The 21,842-nt window shown below is 34.1% G+C and overlaps 1 protein-coding gene across 1 annotated transcript in view; it reads right to left on the reverse strand.

Moving 5' to 3' along the window:
• Cdh12 (cadherin 12, type 2 (N-cadherin 2)) overlaps window positions 1-21,842 on the reverse strand; it is a 958,345-nt gene that overhangs the window by 280,706 nt on the left and 655,797 nt on the right. The window contains exon 4 of the mRNA XM_005386141.1: window positions 2,951-3,361. Coding sequence (XP_005386198.1) covers window positions 2,951-3,181 — 231 coding nt within the window. The 5' untranslated portion in view covers window positions 3,182-3,361. The remainder of the gene's footprint in view (window positions 1-2,950; window positions 3,362-21,842) is intronic.

Consider the following 21,842-nt stretch of genomic DNA (forward strand, 5'->3'; position numbering starts at 1 on the left):
CTCTCATACTTTACTGTGTCAAACCTTAATTCTTCTCTAACAGTAAATTCAAAACACTCTTCAGAGAAAAGCATCAGCTTTATCTTCAGATTCTCCTATGACATCTTTGAAAAAAGAGTAACTATCATTGATTACAAAGAGTGTCACAGTTTTATTTTAGTTGAAAGGGTGTCAGCATTTCAAGAAAACCACATAGGATGAAACTATTGTTAAGACAAACGTCCAGCAACCCACATAAAGCTTCCTTTATAAATATGAGGACATAATCTTAGATTAGGATGGAGGAAAATCATTTTATAGCTAAATAAGTGGAGATTTCAATAATAATAACTATGGTAATTAACATTTTCCACACAAGCTTTTTTCTCAAGAAAATAGGAAGTCAAATATGAACCTCACTGGTTCTCCCTCGTCCATTTGCCTCTTGCTCTGCCTTTTTCTTTTGCACTGACATCTGTTTGTTGTTTTTTTTGTTTTTCTCCGGTACCGGGAACCGAACTCACGACCTTGCGCTTGCCAGGCAGGCGCTTTTGCCGCTGAGCTAAATCCCCAGCCCCTGCACTGACATCTGTACTGTTCACAGTAATTTACTTTTCCATTGGCCATCTACAGCCTTTCTAGAAAAAGCAAAAATATGAATCTTTTTATATATTTTTACATACATACCTACAGTGCTTTGAATCAGTCTCCACACTCTCATAATTCTATTCCCAAATCTAGAAGCATCAACACAGAGTTAATTAAACTTTAATTAGTTTCCTTGTGGAAAGAAAATTTTGGCAGCTGATGTTTCACTGAAATGAAAAATGCATCTGAGAACCATGGAGTTTGTTCCCATGTATCTGTAGAAATAATGCTGCTTCCATGTAATCATAAGTTGAATGTTATACCTTTTTATATAAGATTTGCAAATACTAATTTGTCTTTTAAGTTAACTGGATAAATTGCATATACTCCCAAGAGTTAAAATAGTGGCATTTGGCAATATCAAACTACAACTTTCAGGACTGGGGATTTAGTTCAGTGGCAAAGCGCCTGCCTGGCAAACGCAAGGTTGTGAGTTCAATTCTTGGTACCAGAAGAAAAGACAAAAGACAAAAGACAAAACAACAACAACAACAACAACAAAAAAAAACTACAACTTTCATTATCAAAGCCATAGATCTGTTTCAATTATGCCCATTGGGAAGTGAAATGGTATTCTATCCAGGATAAATAAAAATGTCTTTCTCAACAAACCACTGACTACCAACTCCAGTTCTGGCAACTGATATGTATGGATCTGATTCAGCCAAAAACAGAGAACACTTTCACAGAAAAATTTTCCAGGAACCCAGTGTGATTTCTGTCTTCTGTTATAAGCAAACTTTTACCTGCAAAGTAGCTTTAGAACCATGATATTCTTTCACTTGTCTTAGATTTAAAAACACTGTTTATATTAAGTTTCAAAAAACTGATTGTACAAATTTCATTGTATTAGAAGTACATGAAATTGTCCTGTTACGTAAATGTTTCTAGTAGATGTTATATTTCATGATCATTTGGATATGATATAAGCAGAGCTTAAAAGAATAACCACAGATATTTCAATGCATACTTCAAAATGCTTCACACAGACTATGCAACTCTTTTAAATTTTTTAAAGACACTTCTTGTACATAAAGCAGTCTCATCTGAGCAAGCTTTCTTCCTCTGATTTGGAGCTGCTTCGATTTTGATGACTCTTTCTGCACATTTGGACCCACTTTGGCTTTCTACTCAAAGTCCAGAGATTATATTTATGGGGTTTTCTCAGAATCATAAGAAAAGACTCTGGATCATAGTAGAAAGGCTATCAAGTAGATAGATCCTTTCTAATGGTCCTGTGTTTGTTATAGTTTTTAAGATCATTAGATATTAGATGCCCAGAAGCATACTCACACACTGATTTCAGTGACTCAGTTTTCAAATTTAATAGATGTCCTGTAAACAATGTTTGCCAGAGGCTACATACTCCTCACAGTAAGCCCTGATTATTATGTTCATTTCAACAAAGCTTCTATTGGAAGACCTTCTCTAGTGTATTATTCAATAAATATTAAATATGTTTCCACAGGGCAAATTTCAAAAATGTAGCAAAGGAATATAGACCTTGAATGGATATGTTTTACTTAATTGAACATTGAAATCCATATAAGAGATATCATGTTCTCTTTTGTTAAAGTTTTCAGAAAGCTCAGGGAGGGATTCAATGGTCAAAAGTCAAGATCTTCTATATCCATTTTCAAATAATCTCCCTGTTATGATTTTCCATTTCTGTCTGGATTTATTTTTCAGTTCTCCTCAAGGTTATATGTTTCTTTAAAACTCATAAGACAAAAAATTTAGAAAAGTATAATAAAATTCTAAAAAATTAAAAAGTAAATTTTTTGAAATTCTTTGATAGAGAAAAGGAGTATAAAGTGTAAGGCTGGTAAATCAAATACTTTAAAACTAAAATCCAAAGAAAATGTTATATTTTGAGGTTACCAGAGAAGGAATACTTTCCATGATTCAAGCTAAGCAATATTAATTTAGAGTATACATGCCTGCTAACTTTTCACTGTGACTCTGATTCCTAAACAATTCCAGTGTAACTGTGAGCGATAACTATACCTTTAATGACATTACAGTATATTGATGTCATACCTTCATTGAAGAATAGCAAAGGTGAAAAAATACACCCACATATTCATATATATAAAATTTTCATTGAAATAACCAAGGAAAATTGAAGTAAAGTGGTATTAAATGGTATTCTACAGCTTACCCAGGCCACTGAGACAGGAAGAGAAACCAGGTCTCTTGGGTTTCAATTCTAGCAGCCTAGTCACTGGTTTTGTCGACTCCTGTGAAAAACATTCATACGCAATACCCAATTCACATTCCCCCTTCCTGTCAAGCGGTTGTCAAAAGAAACGCCATTCATTACCTTTCCCACATATTGAGGCTCGGAGCCCATGTATTCTTCCAGCACAAAAAACTGATTCCATACCCAGCCACGTTTAACACGTTGGAAATGGGACTGTCGACCTGGCAGGTGGACAGCATTTTGTCGCGGCTCTGTGGCTGACGTCTGCTGTGGTTGTGCTTGAAGGGGTGTTAGGAGACCTCCACCAGACAGGACGCAGAGAAGCAGGGACAGACAGTTCCTTGTAAGCATTGGCAAAGGCTTTCCTACAGCAGACCTATCAAAACTCCAGAGCTTAACGCAGACTTGTGGGACCCAGGTTTGGGGTGTCTGTGGGCTTCAGCACTCAGCTCTCTGTTTTACTGCAGATAATTTAATTCAGGCATTAATCTGTCTGAGGCTTCTGTTCTATTACATTCCATCTAAAGGGACCTGCAAAATAGGTTAACAAAGATACATTAAATTAATAACATTTCATAATGACATTCATCAAAAGTATCATTACATACACTAGCACTGAAAAAAAAACAAGCAAAGAGGGCAGACCCTGAATAAATGTATTGTGAAATTCTCACTGTTATTTGCCCTTTAAAGTTTAGATAAATTCCCTTTAAAATTTAGATAAATTACCTGTGTTCTTTACAGACTTTAAAAATGTGCAGTTACTTTGCAGCAAAAAGTATATTTTAAAGAGAAGCAATATATTTTCAATATATAATAATGCAATAATGATTTCAATAATTCAATAATAATTTCAAGGAGTGCATACAAATTACTGTTTTCAAAAGGAGCTCTTTAGAGTTTAAGTTTGCAACATCAGCTCTATCCTGACGGTAAAACTTAATGTTGACAAAAGTTTACAGTAGTTTACAATTACCACCTAGGGCTGTAGGGCGAGGAACACTCTTGCATTTTGCAAGCAGATATTTGGGAAACGGGCTTGAAGCAGAGTGGTTTTATGCACCTGGCACTGGAGGAACAACACCCAGGGCTTAAGAGGTTTCCAAGGGACCTAAATGTTGGAGGCCGGAAAAACCAAAACAAGGAAATAAACCAAAATCAATGCAGGTTTAATTAAATGTCTATAAGTATGACATTTGTCAATAAGTCAGCTGATGATCAGGCCAAAGTTTGTTCAATTCTATAGCATATAATAAATATGAACAAAGCATTCTTCAGGAAGATTATAACTTACATATTAGTATGGGAATAATTCACCATGTAAGCAGTGACCAAAAATTATACACATATGAATTCTAGAAGAACAGTGTTAAAGGAAAGAAAGGTATCCTAACTTGTCTACTGTCTGAAGGTTAGATACTAACAAAAAGCTAAGTTGTATGTATTTTATTACATTTTCCAACTGAGAGAAACTAATGTTCATATAATTAATGTAGATCCACACTGCCTAATATGCAGTTACTAGTTACACACAGGTTTGTCATTGAAATTTGGTAACTTGGGACAAATATTTAAAGTAATATTAAACTACACAGCAATCTCAAAAACTTAGTGGGAAATTACAGTCTATTTTTATTATTTTGTACATGTTGATAATCAGATAGACTATGTTAAATAGATATATAAATTAAATTATGTTCTCTTACTTTTGTATTTTTAATGTGCTTACTAAAAAACTAAAATTCTATATGCAGTTTACATTTTTGATTGCATTATTTCCTACTGGATACCACTCATTTAGAAAACAGAATTTAAATCACAAATTGATTTAATATTATTCTTAACATTCAAAGTCAAATATCTAACATAAACTATTCTTTTTGTGGAACAACAATATATTAGCAGATCAGAGGATATTTACATTTATTTTCAATAAGCCCATGTTAGCAAGATGGTCATATTTTCTTTATCTGTTTTGAAATTTGTACATTAACCTCCACAGTGCCATAGTATTCTGAGATTTCTTTTTCATCCATGTTTCTTCCCACTGTCATCTGCTTCAGAGTTAAGGGTTATTCAGTTCAAATAGTTGTTCATGTATCACTAATCAGATTGTATTTTTTCTTTCCTAATTTATGAAATGTTCTCTCCTCCAATGATTTGTAGATGTGAGGTATTAAATAGTAGATTTTAGAAAGTGTTGACATCTAAATTCCTTTCTCTAAAGATTTTGAACCAAATATAAACACGTTTGATGTAGGCAACTGGCTATATTAATCATTGCTATTACTCCGTTTCAGGTTCAGCTTCCTTTTAGAAGTGAAAAGCTTCTAATGTCTGAGTTGTGATCAGCTGTAACAGAAATAGTTTAGAAATTCTGGTTACTTATGGTAGATCTTCTCTCAGTTTTTCTGGGTGTGTGTACAAGATGACAACATTAAATCATTAATGGCTGGTTACTGGTGAAATATTTGAAAATTACATAGGAAGTTTGTTGCTTTGTAAGCCAGGCCCCAGCTCAGCCACAGCTGACACCTCCAGAAGCAAGAAAGAAATGCAGAATATGAGAATAAGAGTGAAGTTAACTGCAGAGGACAATGTGCAACAGATTTCTCTTTTTCCTCAGGCCAATAGCCTCTTCTTACTTTTGGATCTCAATACTCTCTCTTAATCTGCTGTATTTCTGCTACATGTCTGTGCATTCACCTCTTTCCTTTCTCTTTCCTTATATCTCTCCTGTTCAATTACTTTCACTTTTTGCTTAGTTTTCTTTATATATTACATATTATTTCTATATATTTTCTATATATATATATTAGTAATTATTTCTGTTAATTTTTTCATTAAAATAATGACTATTTTTGGTGACTAGGTACATTTTAGGAACCATATTTTTCCTTGAATTCTGATTTTTTTGAGTTCTAACATTTAATAAGAAATTTACAACATGAAAACTATAAAACTATGTATCATATTGTAGTACATATGGTACTCATGAATTTATCAAGACTTGTTTAACCTTTGGCATTCTTCTCAAGCACAGCTCCTCTAATTTTTATTAATAGTACTAATACCTTTGAGAAACATTCGTGAGATTATTTTCCTCTGTTTAGTTGAGGTGATGAGTGACGAGGGGCAGAGTAGTAATGTTCCTCTGTTTTCATTTTCACATTTACAGTATTATCTGGCTTGTGGTAGGTACCAAGTATACATCTGTTACATTTTAGTAAATTACTCATTGAATGACAGCAGCTAATTTGCGAAAACTTGACTACGTCCTTATGGTATTGTGGATTCTGCAGGAGCATAACAGCTGAGAAGGTGGTGCTTTCACTGTGACCATGATGCGCAAGCAACGGCATGAAAAGAAGTTAAACGTGTTGGCCACACTCCACTAGTTGCCACATTCCAGGCAAACTTGAAACTCCATAGTGTGTCCCCAGAGCTCAGACTCTTGGATGCTGTTCTATGCCATCTCTCTCTTAGTGAACACAAAAACAGACAAAAATACCACAAAAGTACCAGAATTGGAGTCCTAGCAAACAGAGAATATGAGCTTGAAGGTCTGCATTCTTTTGCTTAAAGGAAGTAGATATTTGAGTACTGGGCAGCCTAAGTTTTCTTAAAGCCACTTATTTCTTCTTGAAAATAAGAGACTGAAGTTATTAGTCCTTTGAAGTCAGAAATCCAGGACCACTAGCTTCCATGCCTGAGATAGACGAAGGTATATATAACTGCAGGCAGAGGCAGACAAATTTCAATAATTGACTCAGTGTGCTGATGTATGAGTGATGGCTGATAATAGAGCCAACAGCACCACTAATCCACCAAGCCAGGCACCGTATGGGTGGTGTGACCGGAAGTTACTGTTGTGCTGAAAAGGAAGCAAGGTGGTTTCTGGCTGTGCCAGGCTCCTTGGCAGTCAGCCTGAGCTACAGGTGCTTTATGACCCTATGGTCCATTTCAAGTCTCGATACATCTGCAGTCCTTTAGTGAGCGGATTCACTGGCTTTTTCACTGCAGGTTAGCACTCCCAGCAAAGCTTCCGGCCATGGTGACAGCCCTGGAGCTTTCAAAGCATTATGACAAAAATACCGCAAAGAGATAGAATTCCAATTTGTAACTGGACAGGAAATTCACTCTCTCAGGCATAAACCATAGGCGATATTACAAGGAAAGACTTTATCAAGCTATCCACCTGGGTAAATTTGCCCCACTGCTGAAGTTCCCATTATAAAAGCAAGGAAAGCAGACTTATGCTGAGGTGTCAGCGCCCTGTGGAATCATGTGAACCTTAAAGTCTACATAATTGTTACAAAGGACATTGCCAGAGGTATATTTTATACTATACACCAGGTTTCAGGCATAGTCTTTAAAAATTTATACGGGTCTATTATTTCTAATCTTGTTTAGAACTAGAGTGGCTTTCCAAACACTTCCCAAACCGTATGTGAGTCTCCGGAGTCAAACATTCATTTTAACAGGTGGGAGAGATGTTTAAAAAATTATATATCAAAGCAGGGAGTATTTGGCTGTGAAACGCCAGCAGACAGTAACAATTTCTCTTTAGATGTGTTTCCCAAGCTAAGAGAGCTTCCAGGGGCTATGGTTTCCTTAGTTATATATTTAATTTTACATAGAAATGATTACTTATAAGGATAATTCCCAATAAGCAGCCTATTTCAACTAAATTATATTGAAAAGTCTCCCTTTGTCAGGGGAGGATGTAAACTGGCAAATAATGGAATTATTAATAATAATTCTCCATTATAAGTAGCATTCTAGAACTTCCTGTGTATTGCATGCTTCTTTAATGATGACAGTGATTGTGGTATACTTTAATATCCTATGAAATAATTTTTCAAAGATATTTCTTTGTCAGAAGATTGATTTTTCCCCACCCTTTCTGTGACAAATGATCTTTTAATTTGAAGTAGCAATTGAAAGTGATTCACATTCAAAAATAATATAAAGAAAGGTATTCTTAGTACAATAATATAGAAAATAATAACTGCAAAATTATTAAAAGATCAACCATAAACTTTCTACTTCTTATATGTTATTCCTTACCATAAAAACATATTTTTAAATGTTTTGCATTTAAAACATACACTATATTTTTCTTCCTATAATAAATCCATTATAATCTATAAACATTTAAGTGTTCTAGGAAAATCTAACAGTTTAAGAATATGACTTCTGAACCAAGCATGGTACCCCATGCCTATAATCCTAGCACTCAGGAGGTTGAAGCAGGAGGATCTCCATGAGTTGGAGAGGAGCCTGGGCTACATAATGAGTTCAAGGCCAGCCTGGACTACAGAAAGAGACCTTGTACACATGCATATGCTTTAATGCATTTGAAATCTGGCAATATACAGGACCAGAATGCAAAAATCAATTGTAGGCTGGGAATGATGTCACACACCTGTAATCCCAGGATATGGCAAACTGAAGAGGAAGGATAGCCATGAGTTATAGATCTCCCCAGACACACAGTGAGTGAAGGTCAGCCTGGAATACACAGCGAGACCCTACCTCAAAACTACAACAGAGACAATCAATTGTATTTCTACACCCTGAATACGGCATTGTGAAAAATAGCAAAGTAATCCCATTCGCAATAACATGAGAGAGAGAACACTTAGTCCAAAGTTTAACAAATAAATTTAGCTGAACAAAACCACAAAATATTGCTGAAATAACTTAGGGAATGTGGTAATAATTGGAAGGGCATGTCATGTTCATAGACTGAAACAATATTATTCAGAAGATTTAATTCCCCAAATTAATATTTAAGTAATCCTTAGGAAAATTCCAGCTGCCATCCTAGAAACTGGCAGTTATTCTAAAGTTCATGTAAAGATAGAAGGAACATTGAATATAAAAAGCAATCTTTTTAATAAAGAAATAATTTGTCAGGCTAGTATACTGCAATATAAAATCTTACATGCCATACTATACCTTCAACATATAGAAAAATGAGCACATGATGAATAATAGACTGAAATGTAAGTTTTAAGACATTTAGCTAATAGCATAGGATAGGAAATGTATGCTTGTGTGTGTTTTAAAAACAAATTCCCCAAATCACAAATGATAAAATGAATATAAATTGGATTTATGAAAATCTACAATGCTTACTTAAAAGAACATTAGTATAGAACATTAGTATAAATTCAAATAACATATCTGAGAAAAAATTTGTATTCCAAATATGCAAAGACCACTTGTTACTCAATTATATAAAAACTATAACAAGTCAATAAATGGGAGGATTAGAACAGACATTTCTCTAAATAAGATGTGCTAGTGAGTATCAAGCACATAAAGAATGGTAATGCCATTCATCTCCTGGGAAAGTAAAATGAAAGCCACAATTAGAACGGCACTAATTTAAAAAATACACGAAGCAAGGGTCAGAAGAGGATGTAGAAAAATCAGAACGGCCATGCATTGCTGGTAAGCATCTAAAGTGATGCAGCCTCTTTGGATACAATTTTGTTGATTCTTCAAAAGGTGAAGTGCAGTGAGCACACCAGCTAGACAGTTTAGTGTCAGATATACACTCAGGAGAACAAAAGACATCCATCTGTACTAAAACATGTGTGCAGGCCTCATAACACCATTACTCATAAGAGCCAAACAATAGGGACAAACAAAATAATAACAAGATGATCCAAAAAACTCAATGGGTCGCATTCATTTGTAGATTTTCAACTTGTTTAGGGACTAAGCAAGGAAAAATATGTACCCAAGAGCAGCAGTAGCACGCACATGTTTTACTGGTGCTGCTTGTGTAGGGTTCCTGCTCAGCTTCAGCTGACCGTCCAGAGGTATATGATCAGGCCACGACTCAGAAAAAGCCAAGGGTGCTTTCAAGGGAAAGGAGGTTCAGAGAGGTGATTTATGTATCTGAGCAAGTTCTTCTAGGTCAAAAAATTCCAAAGGCCTGTAGCAACTTAGAATTTATAACCGTGAGACTCTGGATTATCTACTTTTAGCAACTGTGGTGTGAAATTTTTGCAGGGAGAGTAAGATATTCTCTAAATAAATGCATATCTTCTTGTTTGCACAGATTTAAAAATAATTAAATACATGAATATTTTATCTTAACCCTGGTGCAGTTTTCAGGAAATGGATTTTAGCCTACAGTGAAGACATACACCAAGTAGAAGCCAATGTAAAGCGTCCATATTTGGCTTATTCTTATAACACCATGCTATCGAATATGATTCAGCAATGAAAAGAGATAACATTCTCATACATACTAACACATGAATAAACCTTTAAAGTATTTTACTAAATGAAAGAATTTTGTCACAAAAGACCATAATCTACGTATGTATAGATTTCATTTGTATAAAATGATCAGACTGGGAAAATATAAAATGACAGAAATTATGTTGGTGGTTGCCTATAGCTAATATTTGGAATGGGGTTTGGGAAATATTTGCTATTGATTATGTGTCTCCTTGTGAGGGGAAAACTTTCTGAAGTTAGACTGTGGTGATGGTTGTATAATGCAAATATGCTAATAAAACACTGAGTTTCTTACATTTAGCTAATAAGTTGTGTTGCCTGGAAATTCTGTCACAGTAAATCTGTGTGTAAATATTAATTGTAGAATTTGTACACAAGATTTGGGGATCTGAGATTACTCTTCTTAAAGTGATTTGAACTCATGCCTGAAGCAATATATTTTATGCAAGGGTAACCAGAGTCTGCCTCAACAGTACCTGTGGCTCATATTTCAAACCATTACTATTGATGTTCTAATGCTAATGCCACAACCCTCCACCATGATGTGGCATGATCTGCTGATAGAAATTACCTGGGCTCCCAATGACTCCATTTTTTTTTTCATCTAGGTGACAGAAGGTAATCAAGATGCCGGCTGTCACAAATCTGACTTTCAGTAGTCAAAGGCAGTGAACACAAGACAGAAAGAGGATTGAATCTGGGGGTGCGGTGAAGCTTAGTAGTAGAACACGTGCCAAATGCCTTGAGACCCTGGGTTTGACCCACCAACACACTGGAAAAAAATGTCTATAGTATCCCTTGATATATTTGTAAGCCTGAACCTGAAAACCCCTTCATGGATGCCTCACACCCAAGAAAGGTGAAGCTTTGAAGAACGAGAATAGTTAATGAACAAGTGCTTCTATGTACCTGAATTGAAAAGAGACCAAAACTATGGTGAAATGGAGCTGGGTTTAGCTCAGAGGAATGTACACAGGGGAGGAGAGAATGGCAGATATGATCATAGCAGTGTGTGGGAGATTACTGCATGGTGTATAGGTAGCTGGACAAGAAGAGGAGGGGAAAAGGACATTTTTGGAGTGAGATTTAAGTTTGGAGTGTGTATTTGTTGACATCAGTAGGCCTCAGGATGAGTGTGGTACATATCAGTAAAGATTTCAAGGTGCATACACAGTAGGGGCTATAAAGCAATCAGTTGCATTTCTAAAAATCATGACAATATTTTGTCTTTAACAAATAACAAGTTATGTAATTATTGATAGGTCTTTAAAATTTTTTTCTGAATTCTAAGCCTTAAACTAAGTGCCAAAAGAACATGCTTTATTATTGATTTGAAGAATAATGAAACATATATTCAGGAATAGGAGTGGAGATTGGATTTTAAATTCTAAAATAGAAAGCTAGAAGGAAGTGGCAAAAAGAAAATGAAGTTTTCTAAGGAGAAGAGAAATATTTAGATTGTAGAAAATATTCTTTGGTGTAGTAATTCTAGATAATACTGAGATCATTCATGACTCAGAAAACATTGTTTCATTAGAATTTTAATACAGTTTTTGTATTTGTAATACTTAAAATGTCTCACTGCAAAAGTTCAAATGTAAGTCTCTGAAACAATATTATTCTCTATTGTCTTACCAATACTGTACTGATATGACTTATTGTGTATTCTACCTTTAATATATATGTATATAATTACTTTATTCTATTCAATGTTGTTTTATTAAAATATCTCTGTATGCTTAATTTTCACACAGCACAGAATTATATAAATAGTTTTTTCTACTTTGGGAAGCACTCTATAATTTCCATCCTCCTGAATGGATTAAAGTTGTTACTGAATGAACAAATTGATCATGAAGAGATGTTAGACTTCCTGTCTGTCTCTCTTTCATCTTCTGCCTTGAATCATGAGTCAGTATAACAGGAGAGCCCTCACTAGCTGCCATAAAACATGCTGAAACAGGTAGGAAACGTCAACATACAGCAGGAAAGACTGAGGGATAGGCACTGTGGTACCCTGATCAACACCACTGGAGTCTCTGAAGAAATGCTCCCAGGGTGACATGCATGCTTCTCAATTTCATGATGAATGAAAGCAGTACTTCAGCAGATGTCTGCTCTGCCTTCCACACTTAAAGACAGCAGATGGTGACAGAGGAAGAAAAACAAAAGTCATAATTCCATGACAGCGTCTAATCTTGGATCCTGAAGTATTATGTCTCATAGAAACAGTTCTAACAGGATTTCTATCTTTTTTATTTAGGTACTATTTTTTTTTTTTTTTTTACTTTGCGTGTGTCTTTCTCTCTCAGGATTTATGATGCTATTAAAATAAGTGAAAATATTCTAACACTGAAATCTAAAGGATGATACAGGTAGCTTTCATTTCTATAGCTACTAGTCCAAAACTAGAATGAGAATCTTAACAGCTATAAAGATCCTCTTTGATACTGATTTTCTCAGATGATGAATAAACTGCTCTGTATTTCATGATGTGCATGTATAGGTAAACATTAACTAGGACATGTGCTGCGATTTTCATTAATTTCATAAATTGCATTGTGTTTTTTTCTTTGTGGCCAGGAGAACATTTATTACTTCTTATGCGCTTAATCATTTATCGCTTAATAATGTCCAGCTTAGTAACATCACTTAATAATCATTTATCTCTTAATATTAAGTAAATGATTATTCACTTAATAAAATCCCAAACTTGATTGTTTTACAGATTAAGATGTCTCTTCAAGAAATCTATATACATTATTCCATGCTTTTAAAATCACTAATTCTGGACATTTTTATATAAAAGACAATAAAATGATACATTTAGAGAGCTATTTTGCAGCGAGTATTTTTGAAAATATAACATAAATGACACAGAAACCTAAGAGGCCACTTCCTTCCTAATTGAAAGAAGTCACATCTGTTTGTCAAGCTACTTTTTACTCTCAACATAAATTTGTCAAAGGATTTTCTCATTACGGTTTGGAAGAAAGATCAACACGTTTGTAAGGGTTGTGTTCAGTAAAACTAAACCAAGAACTTGTCTCTGGTGAGGCTGCATTTGAAGTGAACTCACAGTGAAATGTTATAAGAAAACGGAGCAGCATATCTGTAGACTTTAAGATTGAGAAGTTACTCAATTGGTTTGAGAATCTTTTCAAACAAGTAGAGACATTACCAAAATTATACTGTGCATATAATGCAAAGCAGAAATTTAGCTATTATACTGGTCATAAATCTGAGTTCCAAATAACTTTGTAACCTAATACATTAGGTGACTGTGTCATATATTGAGGGAAAAATAAATTATAATTTAACCGATAACTGAATAGTAAATTTTAAGGGCTTTGAGGAACTCTACAATGTTAGTTAGATGTGTTGCAAATATTGGGTCCAAAATGGACTGCATGCTTTAATTTACAGCAATTTTAATTTTTGTGGTCAAATGTGGTATGATTTGTTAGTCTTCTGTTTATTTCCTGATGTTCTAATCAAATTCTGTCTCTTCTTTTTTATGTAGATCAGCAGTCATTTTGGATTATACATGCACACACAGCATGTGGAAGGTATTCAGCTTTATTTTATCTAGCAAACATGCCAATAGTCCTAATAGCTTCAATGACTAATACATGCATTTCACTTGTAAAATGTAACATGAGTAAATATTTGTTGACGTTATCTATTTTCTAAAACACAAACACAATTATAAAAATGTTGTATCATTTGTTGTTCACTATTTAAACAAAATTTCTACACATTGTTTATTATCTTTATTTTATGGACAAAAGTCCTGAGAGAAAGTAAAGTTTGTCTTGCACATTCTAAATGCTCTTTGCCTCCATTTGCCTTAGCTGAAAAAGTGCACAATGTCTTCATGCTCTGGAAAAGAATGTTCCTCCCACAGGCTGCAAAAATGCTTTGTACCCAGCAGATAATAATTTGGGATACTCCTAATGTCTCTTTTTGTTTTGTTCATGTATTTTGCACAGTTCTATAAATTCTTCTTAGTGCTGGAGTTGTCACTATTGAAATTATATGAATAGTAATAGAAATAAAATGCTGTAATTAGTGTATTAAAGATATTATGTGTGAGTTTTTCAGCAATATTCATACAGGACACTTACTCTTTCATAGAAGAAAAAAAAAAGAAAAAGCTAAGGGAGTTTCTTTTCATTCATTTTCGTGGTTTCTTCACTTTCTAAAATAATCCACAAGTATCAGTGTTTCAGTACAGCCCTTTCTACTGAAATTTCAAGTCATGTCCAGATATATAAATGATGTTAAAGCTGGTCCCTAGGAAATCCCATGCACTGTATTTCCACATTTTATGCTATAATGCTAGTTGAGAGGCTTTAGAATTTCAGTAAATTAGTAGGAACTGGGCTATCTTCAACAGAAAAGCCTCAAATAATGTGTGATAGTAAAATAGAAAGATTACTTTTGCATGAACTCAGGAACACTGCAGTCAAAATTCAGATATCTCAAAAAAACTTCAGATATCTGAACCATAATTTACAAGAAGTTAATTAGAAGTAAGGAAATTAAAAACAAAGGGAGTAGGTGAAATTGTACAGCTTGTTGGTCTTCATCAACTAATGTGCATATTCTGTCACTTACTTTTTACTGTGCTTCCCATAAGATATACATGAAGATTTGTGGCATTAAAGATTTTGGTGTAGAAAATGAAAGTAGGCACATGACTAAGTGTCATTGCAGCAGTAAAGATATAAAATGATTTATAGACCTTGGATGGGGTACTGTAAAGCAATCAAAAGTAATGAAGCAGATTCACATGTAGCAACATGGATATAGCTCATATCCATAATGTTGAATGAGAAGGCATGGGGCAAAACATAATTTCAACAAAGATTGTCAGTGCTTTAGGAATCATAATAATCAGAATCAAATTTTACAACACTCATCAAAGGAAAAGTACAGAGAGTGACCTGGAAGAATACATACACTCTTAAATTACTACTTTAAGAAATTTGTAAGTTCAGAGAAGAAAGATAAAGGAAATATTCTAAGAAGACCAAAACAATATAAAGCAATTCACTGGGCAATGAAGCTAGGGAGTTATGGCCAGAGCTACAAGATCAGTTAAATACATTGGGGTTCTGACAAGGAGAGCACAGTATTTAGAAGCACAGGATGTGGACACATACAGCCCACTGTCCACCACTTGGACATGGAGTGACTGTACTCCTGCAGAGATGCCATCCTGCATGACCACACAGATGACAGATGATGACAGGCTGTAGAAAGGTTCTCAGTAGTAATATGTCTTATGACACATTAAGCTCATAATGAATTTAGAAGGGACTTGGAGCATTAATCCATGTTTATTCAGTAACACTCATAAAAATACAAGTTTTGTGGTACTATCTTAATTTTAAAATCTAAACATATTACAGATTTGAGATCATTGTTTTTTGAATTTAAAATATCTAATTTTAATGCAGTTTATAAAAGGTACCTAGAAATTAATAGAATACTTTGAGTTGAACATTTGCTTCACTAAAATGTGTAATAAGATATTGCCCATTTGATCATCATGTTTCATCCTCCTTTTTAGGCTACTTGAAATTTGAGGTGAACAGTTCTATCACTTGTGTCTCTTCATATCTTCACACAAATGAGGTGCTGACAATGTTTTGATTCTGGATCATGTTTTGAAGGATGGAAGATGGAGATGAGGTCTTTCACTGGAGCAAAGGGCAGGCCTACTTAGAGTTTGGGAGATGGAAATAAAATATCTCACTTGAGCAAAAATCAAGTGGGCTTGGTGCCCATTATAAATGATTCATATGTTCAAAGCTCAGGGATCCCGTCCCATGAAGCAACTCACTGCTTATTCAGGTGTCACTTGGTCTTCTTCAGCTCAGCTGTGGGATTTGAGGCATAGTGAACTGGCACAAGAAAATGCTGGTAACAGGTCTACTGCTGTCACTGTGAGTAATGAAATACATTGCCTGTGACCTGTCTGTCTCCAGACTTCCACCAGGTAACTGCCAGTCTAACTTGTTAACTTGCAGGAAACCCAAAATCTTCAACCTTTCAAAATGTCTAATAATAATCAAGAGGAAACCCATTGGGCACAGTGTGAAATATGAATTTTTTTTTTGCATTTGTACCTATACCAAAACAAATATACTTTATTTATTGAAAATATCAAAAGAGAGATTCCTTAGGTTGTCAAAAGTGTAATTACAGGGGAAAGAAATGTCCAAATCCACCCTATTAGGATCTCAGCTAGCCCAAGAATTAAATCCATATAAGACAAATAGGGAGAGCACAGAAAGTTGCTTAATACAAGTTTTAGATTGTAGAAGCACCTAATGAGAAGTGAAGATTGACATGAGGGATGAGAATGCATTAATTATTTGTCAAAAAAAAGCACATGTGCAACTGACAACTGGGCTAAGATAGTTAATTGTGTCACAAAGTGAAAGTTGGTTCAATAAAGTTTGTATGAAAAAAATCATTCTGGTTCAATTTCACATCCTTGTGATAATAATGTTGCTTTCTGATATAGAATGACATTTTCCATATGGGAATTTCATCTCCTGCTTTTAAGCACTAGAATGAAAGTCAGTGTGAAGTTTTTGCATCTGCTGGGATTTTTTTAAGTGTTTTTAATTTGAAGTAGTCAATATGCAAGAGCAGCATATTTTGGGGTAGGATATTCTTATATCACTCAATGTGCAGGCCCAAATTCTACAGACAGTTAAAGTAGACACTCAACTGTGCAAAACTATCTGAGTACTCAGAAAGCTGCCCAAGTCAAACATGGGCAAAGAGAAGAGCCCTGCAATCCCCTTCAGCACAGAAAGAAATCAGGGTGATTAAAGAAAGATTGCATTTCAGTGAGTGACTGAGGGAGATCTCTGCAAATCAACAGGAAGGCATGAGAATCAATGAAAAGTTTAGACGTGTAGAATGGCAAAAAAATAATTTGAGATACAATTCCACTGCAACTGTGATCCTCTCTCTCCAGCCATGGGGAGGAGCACATTGCTGGCAAAAAATAAATTGTAAAACCACATGACACCCTTAATCTGTAGACTGGTAGTCTTAGCTACCACAGAATTTCAGAGTCTTTTATGTGCAGATTAGGGAGCTTGCCAGGGTCAGTGTTACTGCTTTGCCCCAGAGAGGAAACTCACGTTGAGCCTTCATAGCCCAAGCTGCTTCTCAGCATCACCATCTTCAGAGCAGAACTACTGCAAGACTCTATCCAGGCCTAGGGGGTCAGTGAGCAACCCTAGCATTGAAAGTGCCACTGAAAGGGAGTTTGCATTTTCTTCACAGAGTGAGAGGACAGGTCCCTCTGCATGCTGCAGCTGCAATCACACAAGCCCAGCGCCACTGGCAGGTGACTGTGGATAGCTAACTACACTCACGTTCAGAAACACATCTACTTCAAACTAGTACTTCTCACTTCTGTACTAGGTGGAAACGGAAGCCAAAGGAGCTGCACAACTAAAAATAAGAGGGGGCAATGAAGCCTGTGATCTCCAAAGAAACACAGCAGTTCTCTAGAAAAGGACCGCAATGTAAAAGAGATTGAAATATCTGCAAAAGAATAAAATATTATGATCCTATGGAAAGTCAGTAAGCTGTAGGAGAATGTAAATAGGAAATTCAGGGAAATGGGAAAATTAAACCACAGTATGAATGATAAACTAACAAGAAACATATGATAATGAAAAATCCTATAGAAAATTAAAGTTGAAAATTTTAATTAATAGCGTGAAATGCAATCAAGAGGTAAACAACAGGGCAGACTAAGCTGAGTAACGCATTTTTGAAGAAAGTTCTTTCAAAATCCCTTCATCAGATTTTTAAAAATGAATTAAAAGTAATGAAAAAAACTAAGAGATTCATGGGACATTATTAGACACTTTTTTGCACTGTGGGAGTTTCAGAAGGGGATAAGGGCTGAAAAACCTGTTTAAAGAAATAAAAAATGAAGCCAGGCATGTTGGTGCACTCCTGTAATCCCAGCACTTGGGAGGCTGAGGCAGGAGGATCGTTGCAAGTTTGAGACCAGCCTGGGCTGCAAAGTGAGCTCAAGACCAGTTTGAACTACATAGTGAGACCCTGTTTCAAAAAAAACGGAAAAAAAATTTAAAAATGAAAATAACAAAAAATGAAAATTTTCACAAGGCTTTGAAGTAAAACTCAATATTGCTAAATAGCATCATTTGATCAGCACCTCCGTTACCATGAAAATTCTCCACGTATATTCTAATCATGCTGCTCAAGATCAAAGAAAAGAAAGATTTCTAAAAAAATCAAAAATAAAGTGTCAAGTTATGTGTAAAGGTTTCCACATTAGTCTAACATAATTCTGAACAGAAGGGTCACAGGCCAGAAGATAATGGGATGATACATTCAAAGTCCTGAAATAAATAAAATTTCAGCCAAGAATATTGCATCAGGAAAAGTTATTTTGGAGAAATGAAAGAGAAATAAAGTCTTTCCCAAAACATTAACGACTGAGAAAATTGATTATGACAAAAACCAGCCTTAAAATAAATATTTGAAGGAGTTCTACATTTGAAAGCAAAGTATAATAATTGCCAACATAGAAAGAAAATAATAAATGAAAGGATTAAACGTGCTGTTAAACAGGCGTACAAATGAAAAAGAGAACAGAATCAGACCATATTACCCCTCTACCATGTGCAACTCTGCCTTGGAGCCAGCCGAATATGGATTGAAACCTTCACAAACTGTGAGCTAAATAAACCTTTCCTTCCTTAATTTGGGATGTCAGGTATTTTGTCTCAACAGTGAGAGAAAAGTAACCAAGACAGGCCACAGGTAAAATAAATGATACTGTGACATATTTTAAATATTTAAATTGTAAAAAAATGAGATTATCTCTTGTATCTTCTCAAATTACAATGTTACAAAACCTAGAAATCAACAAGAGAAACAATGATGAATACATGTGTCCTGAAATTGAACAAAACAAAACAATTGATGGAGCACGGAAGAAGTCACCAAGGAAAGATAGAGTTTGTAACAATAATGAAAACACAATGCAACAAAAATCTTTGCAACATAGCAAAAATCAGTCTTACAAAGAAATCTGAGGAAAGTAAAATGTGAGAAAAATGCCAAAGAAACAATGCAATGATATATAACAATGATTTCAAAAGCAGAAACAAACCCATCCCAAAATTAACAGCTAAAGAAAATACATCAAGATCTTGAAGTCTTTCTCTTTTTTGTTTTTGAAGTTTCAGATTTTACATTTAGAGTTTGATGTATTTTTATATATGATAAGAAGTAAGGGCAAAGCTAAAATATTTTTCCTCTAACCTCTGGAATAAAACCGATATTTCCTTTATTATGTAATTCAGCATAGTACTGGAAGTCAAAACAAGGGCAATTAGACCAGGGAAAAAATTGAAAGCCTTCAATTTGGAAATCAAGAATGAAAGTTATATTTGTTTACAATGACATGTTTATATACAGAGAAACCAAAGATTTGTTACTATTGTTAAATGAATTCAGTTAAGTGGCAGAATGCAAAATTTAACATGAAAAACTAATAATACATTTATACCAATACCACAGTTGCTGAAAGGAAATAAATAAAACAATTCTATTCAAAATTGCTAATAACAGATACCCAAGAAACAAAGGAGTTCAATAGTGAAAATTATAAAAGATCGATTCAAATTATTCAAGAGGAAATCAAACAAATGGAAAGATATTCCATGTTCATGAAGTAAAATAACTTATATTGCTAAATGTTGAGACCAAACAAAGGAATCAACAGATTCAATGCAATCCCTGTTAAAATACCAATGAATATTACATTTCCTACATGAATGACACATCAATCCTAAAATTCATTTGGAACAAGAAATAAGCCATCCTAGCCAAAGCAATTCTGAGGAACAAAAAAAGTTGATTGCATCAAAATATAGTACTTGTCTTCAAAGCATACTGCAAACTGATAGTAAGCAAAACTAAATGATGCTGGCATAAATCAGTGGAACAGAACTGAGAACACAGAAATTAATTCACATACAAAACATACACTGGAAAAATTACAGTCTCTTTAATAAATTGTACTGGAAAATTACATATCCCCACACAGACAAATGAATTAAATTCCCAGCTCTTATCATATATACAAACAAATTCAAAATGCATCAAAATCTAAATGTGAGACGTGAAACTACTAAAACAAAAAAAAACAAAAAGAAACACTTCCATATATTGATATATACAGAGATATTTAGAAGACCCTAAAAGTAGTAAATGGAAAAATAAACACATTGGATTCTATCAATCTGAAAAACTCTGCAAAGGAAAGAATCACCAGAGTGAGATGATAATAAGTACAAGGCGGGAAATATTTATACACTGTCCATCTGGCAGGCAATTAATACCCAGACTACATAAGGAATTCAAAATACTCAACATCAAAAAATAAAGTGAAATGATTCTATTAAAACTGACAAAAGAGCTACAGAGTCATTTCCTTAAAGAAGACATACAAATGATCAACATATATATGAAAAAATACACACTATCCCTAATCCACAAGGAAGTAAAAGTCAAAAACACAATGATATTTTATCTTATCCCAGTTAGAACAGCTACTGTCCAATATAAAATGCTGGACAGGATGTATTTAAAGGGATATTTCTATATAATGCTTTCAGAGATGTAAATTTAGTATAGCCATTATACCTTAAAAAACTAAAAAAATAGTATCAGTGTAGACATACACAATGCAAATAAAATAAGTAAAAAAAAAAGCCATGCTGCTGTGTTTATTGCAAGATTATTCATAATAAGAAAGATGTGAAAAATAATGTATCTATCACAAATGAGTGTATATAAGAAATGGAATACATATATGCAATAGAATATTATTCAACCATGAAAAATCTAGCATCTTATCATCTGTGCCATTATAGGTATCACTGCAGGACATCTTGTAAAGTGAAATAAGACAGAAACAGAAGACAACTACAGCATTTTGTCACTCTATTTTGGAAGGTAAAAAAATGATTTCATGGTAAAAGTGGAATAGTGATCACTAGAGAGAAGGGTAATAAGAGGAAAGAAAGAAGATATGTAGAGTTCCAAAATATAAATAATTAGGTCTTGTCTTCTACAGACTAGTAGAGTAACCATAGTTTTTTAAATCTATAATATATTTCAAATTAAACAGAAAAGTATAGTTCCATATGATTAATTTTTGAGAAGAAAGATGTTAATTATTCTGATTTGATCATTTCTTATTGTATACATGTATCAAATTATCATGCTCTAATCCATAAATATATATCAATATTATATATCAATAACATATATTTTTAGAAAAGGCTTTGTCCTTAATGAAGGTTAGGTAAAGACTAATTTTAGGAAATACTTGCTTATGCTCACATATATCTCAGTTAACCATATGTCAAATTTGTCCTCAAATTGGATTTGCATACACTATTCTTTATTAAAAATTATTAGAGAAGAAAAATTTATAACAGGTACAGGTGCACATTCCCTATAATCAGTGTGATCATTATGTGTACCTAAAATGTGCCAATAAACTTAGTTAATTAAAAAAAATTATTAGAGAAGGGGTTATTGAAGTATTCCTAATATGGCTCCCCATCAGACCACTGTGTTGGACATACCTCAGCCTCCAAAATATTGGAGTAAATTTTCTAAAAAAAATGTAAGTGCATATATTTTTATTTTAATATCTAATCTT

This window comes from Chinchilla lanigera, unplaced genomic scaffold (assembly GCF_000276665.1).
Source record: "Chinchilla lanigera isolate Chin_1 unplaced genomic scaffold, ChiLan1.0 scaffold00025, whole genome shotgun sequence".
Classification (NCBI taxonomy): domain Eukaryota; kingdom Metazoa; phylum Chordata; class Mammalia; order Rodentia; family Chinchillidae; genus Chinchilla; species Chinchilla lanigera.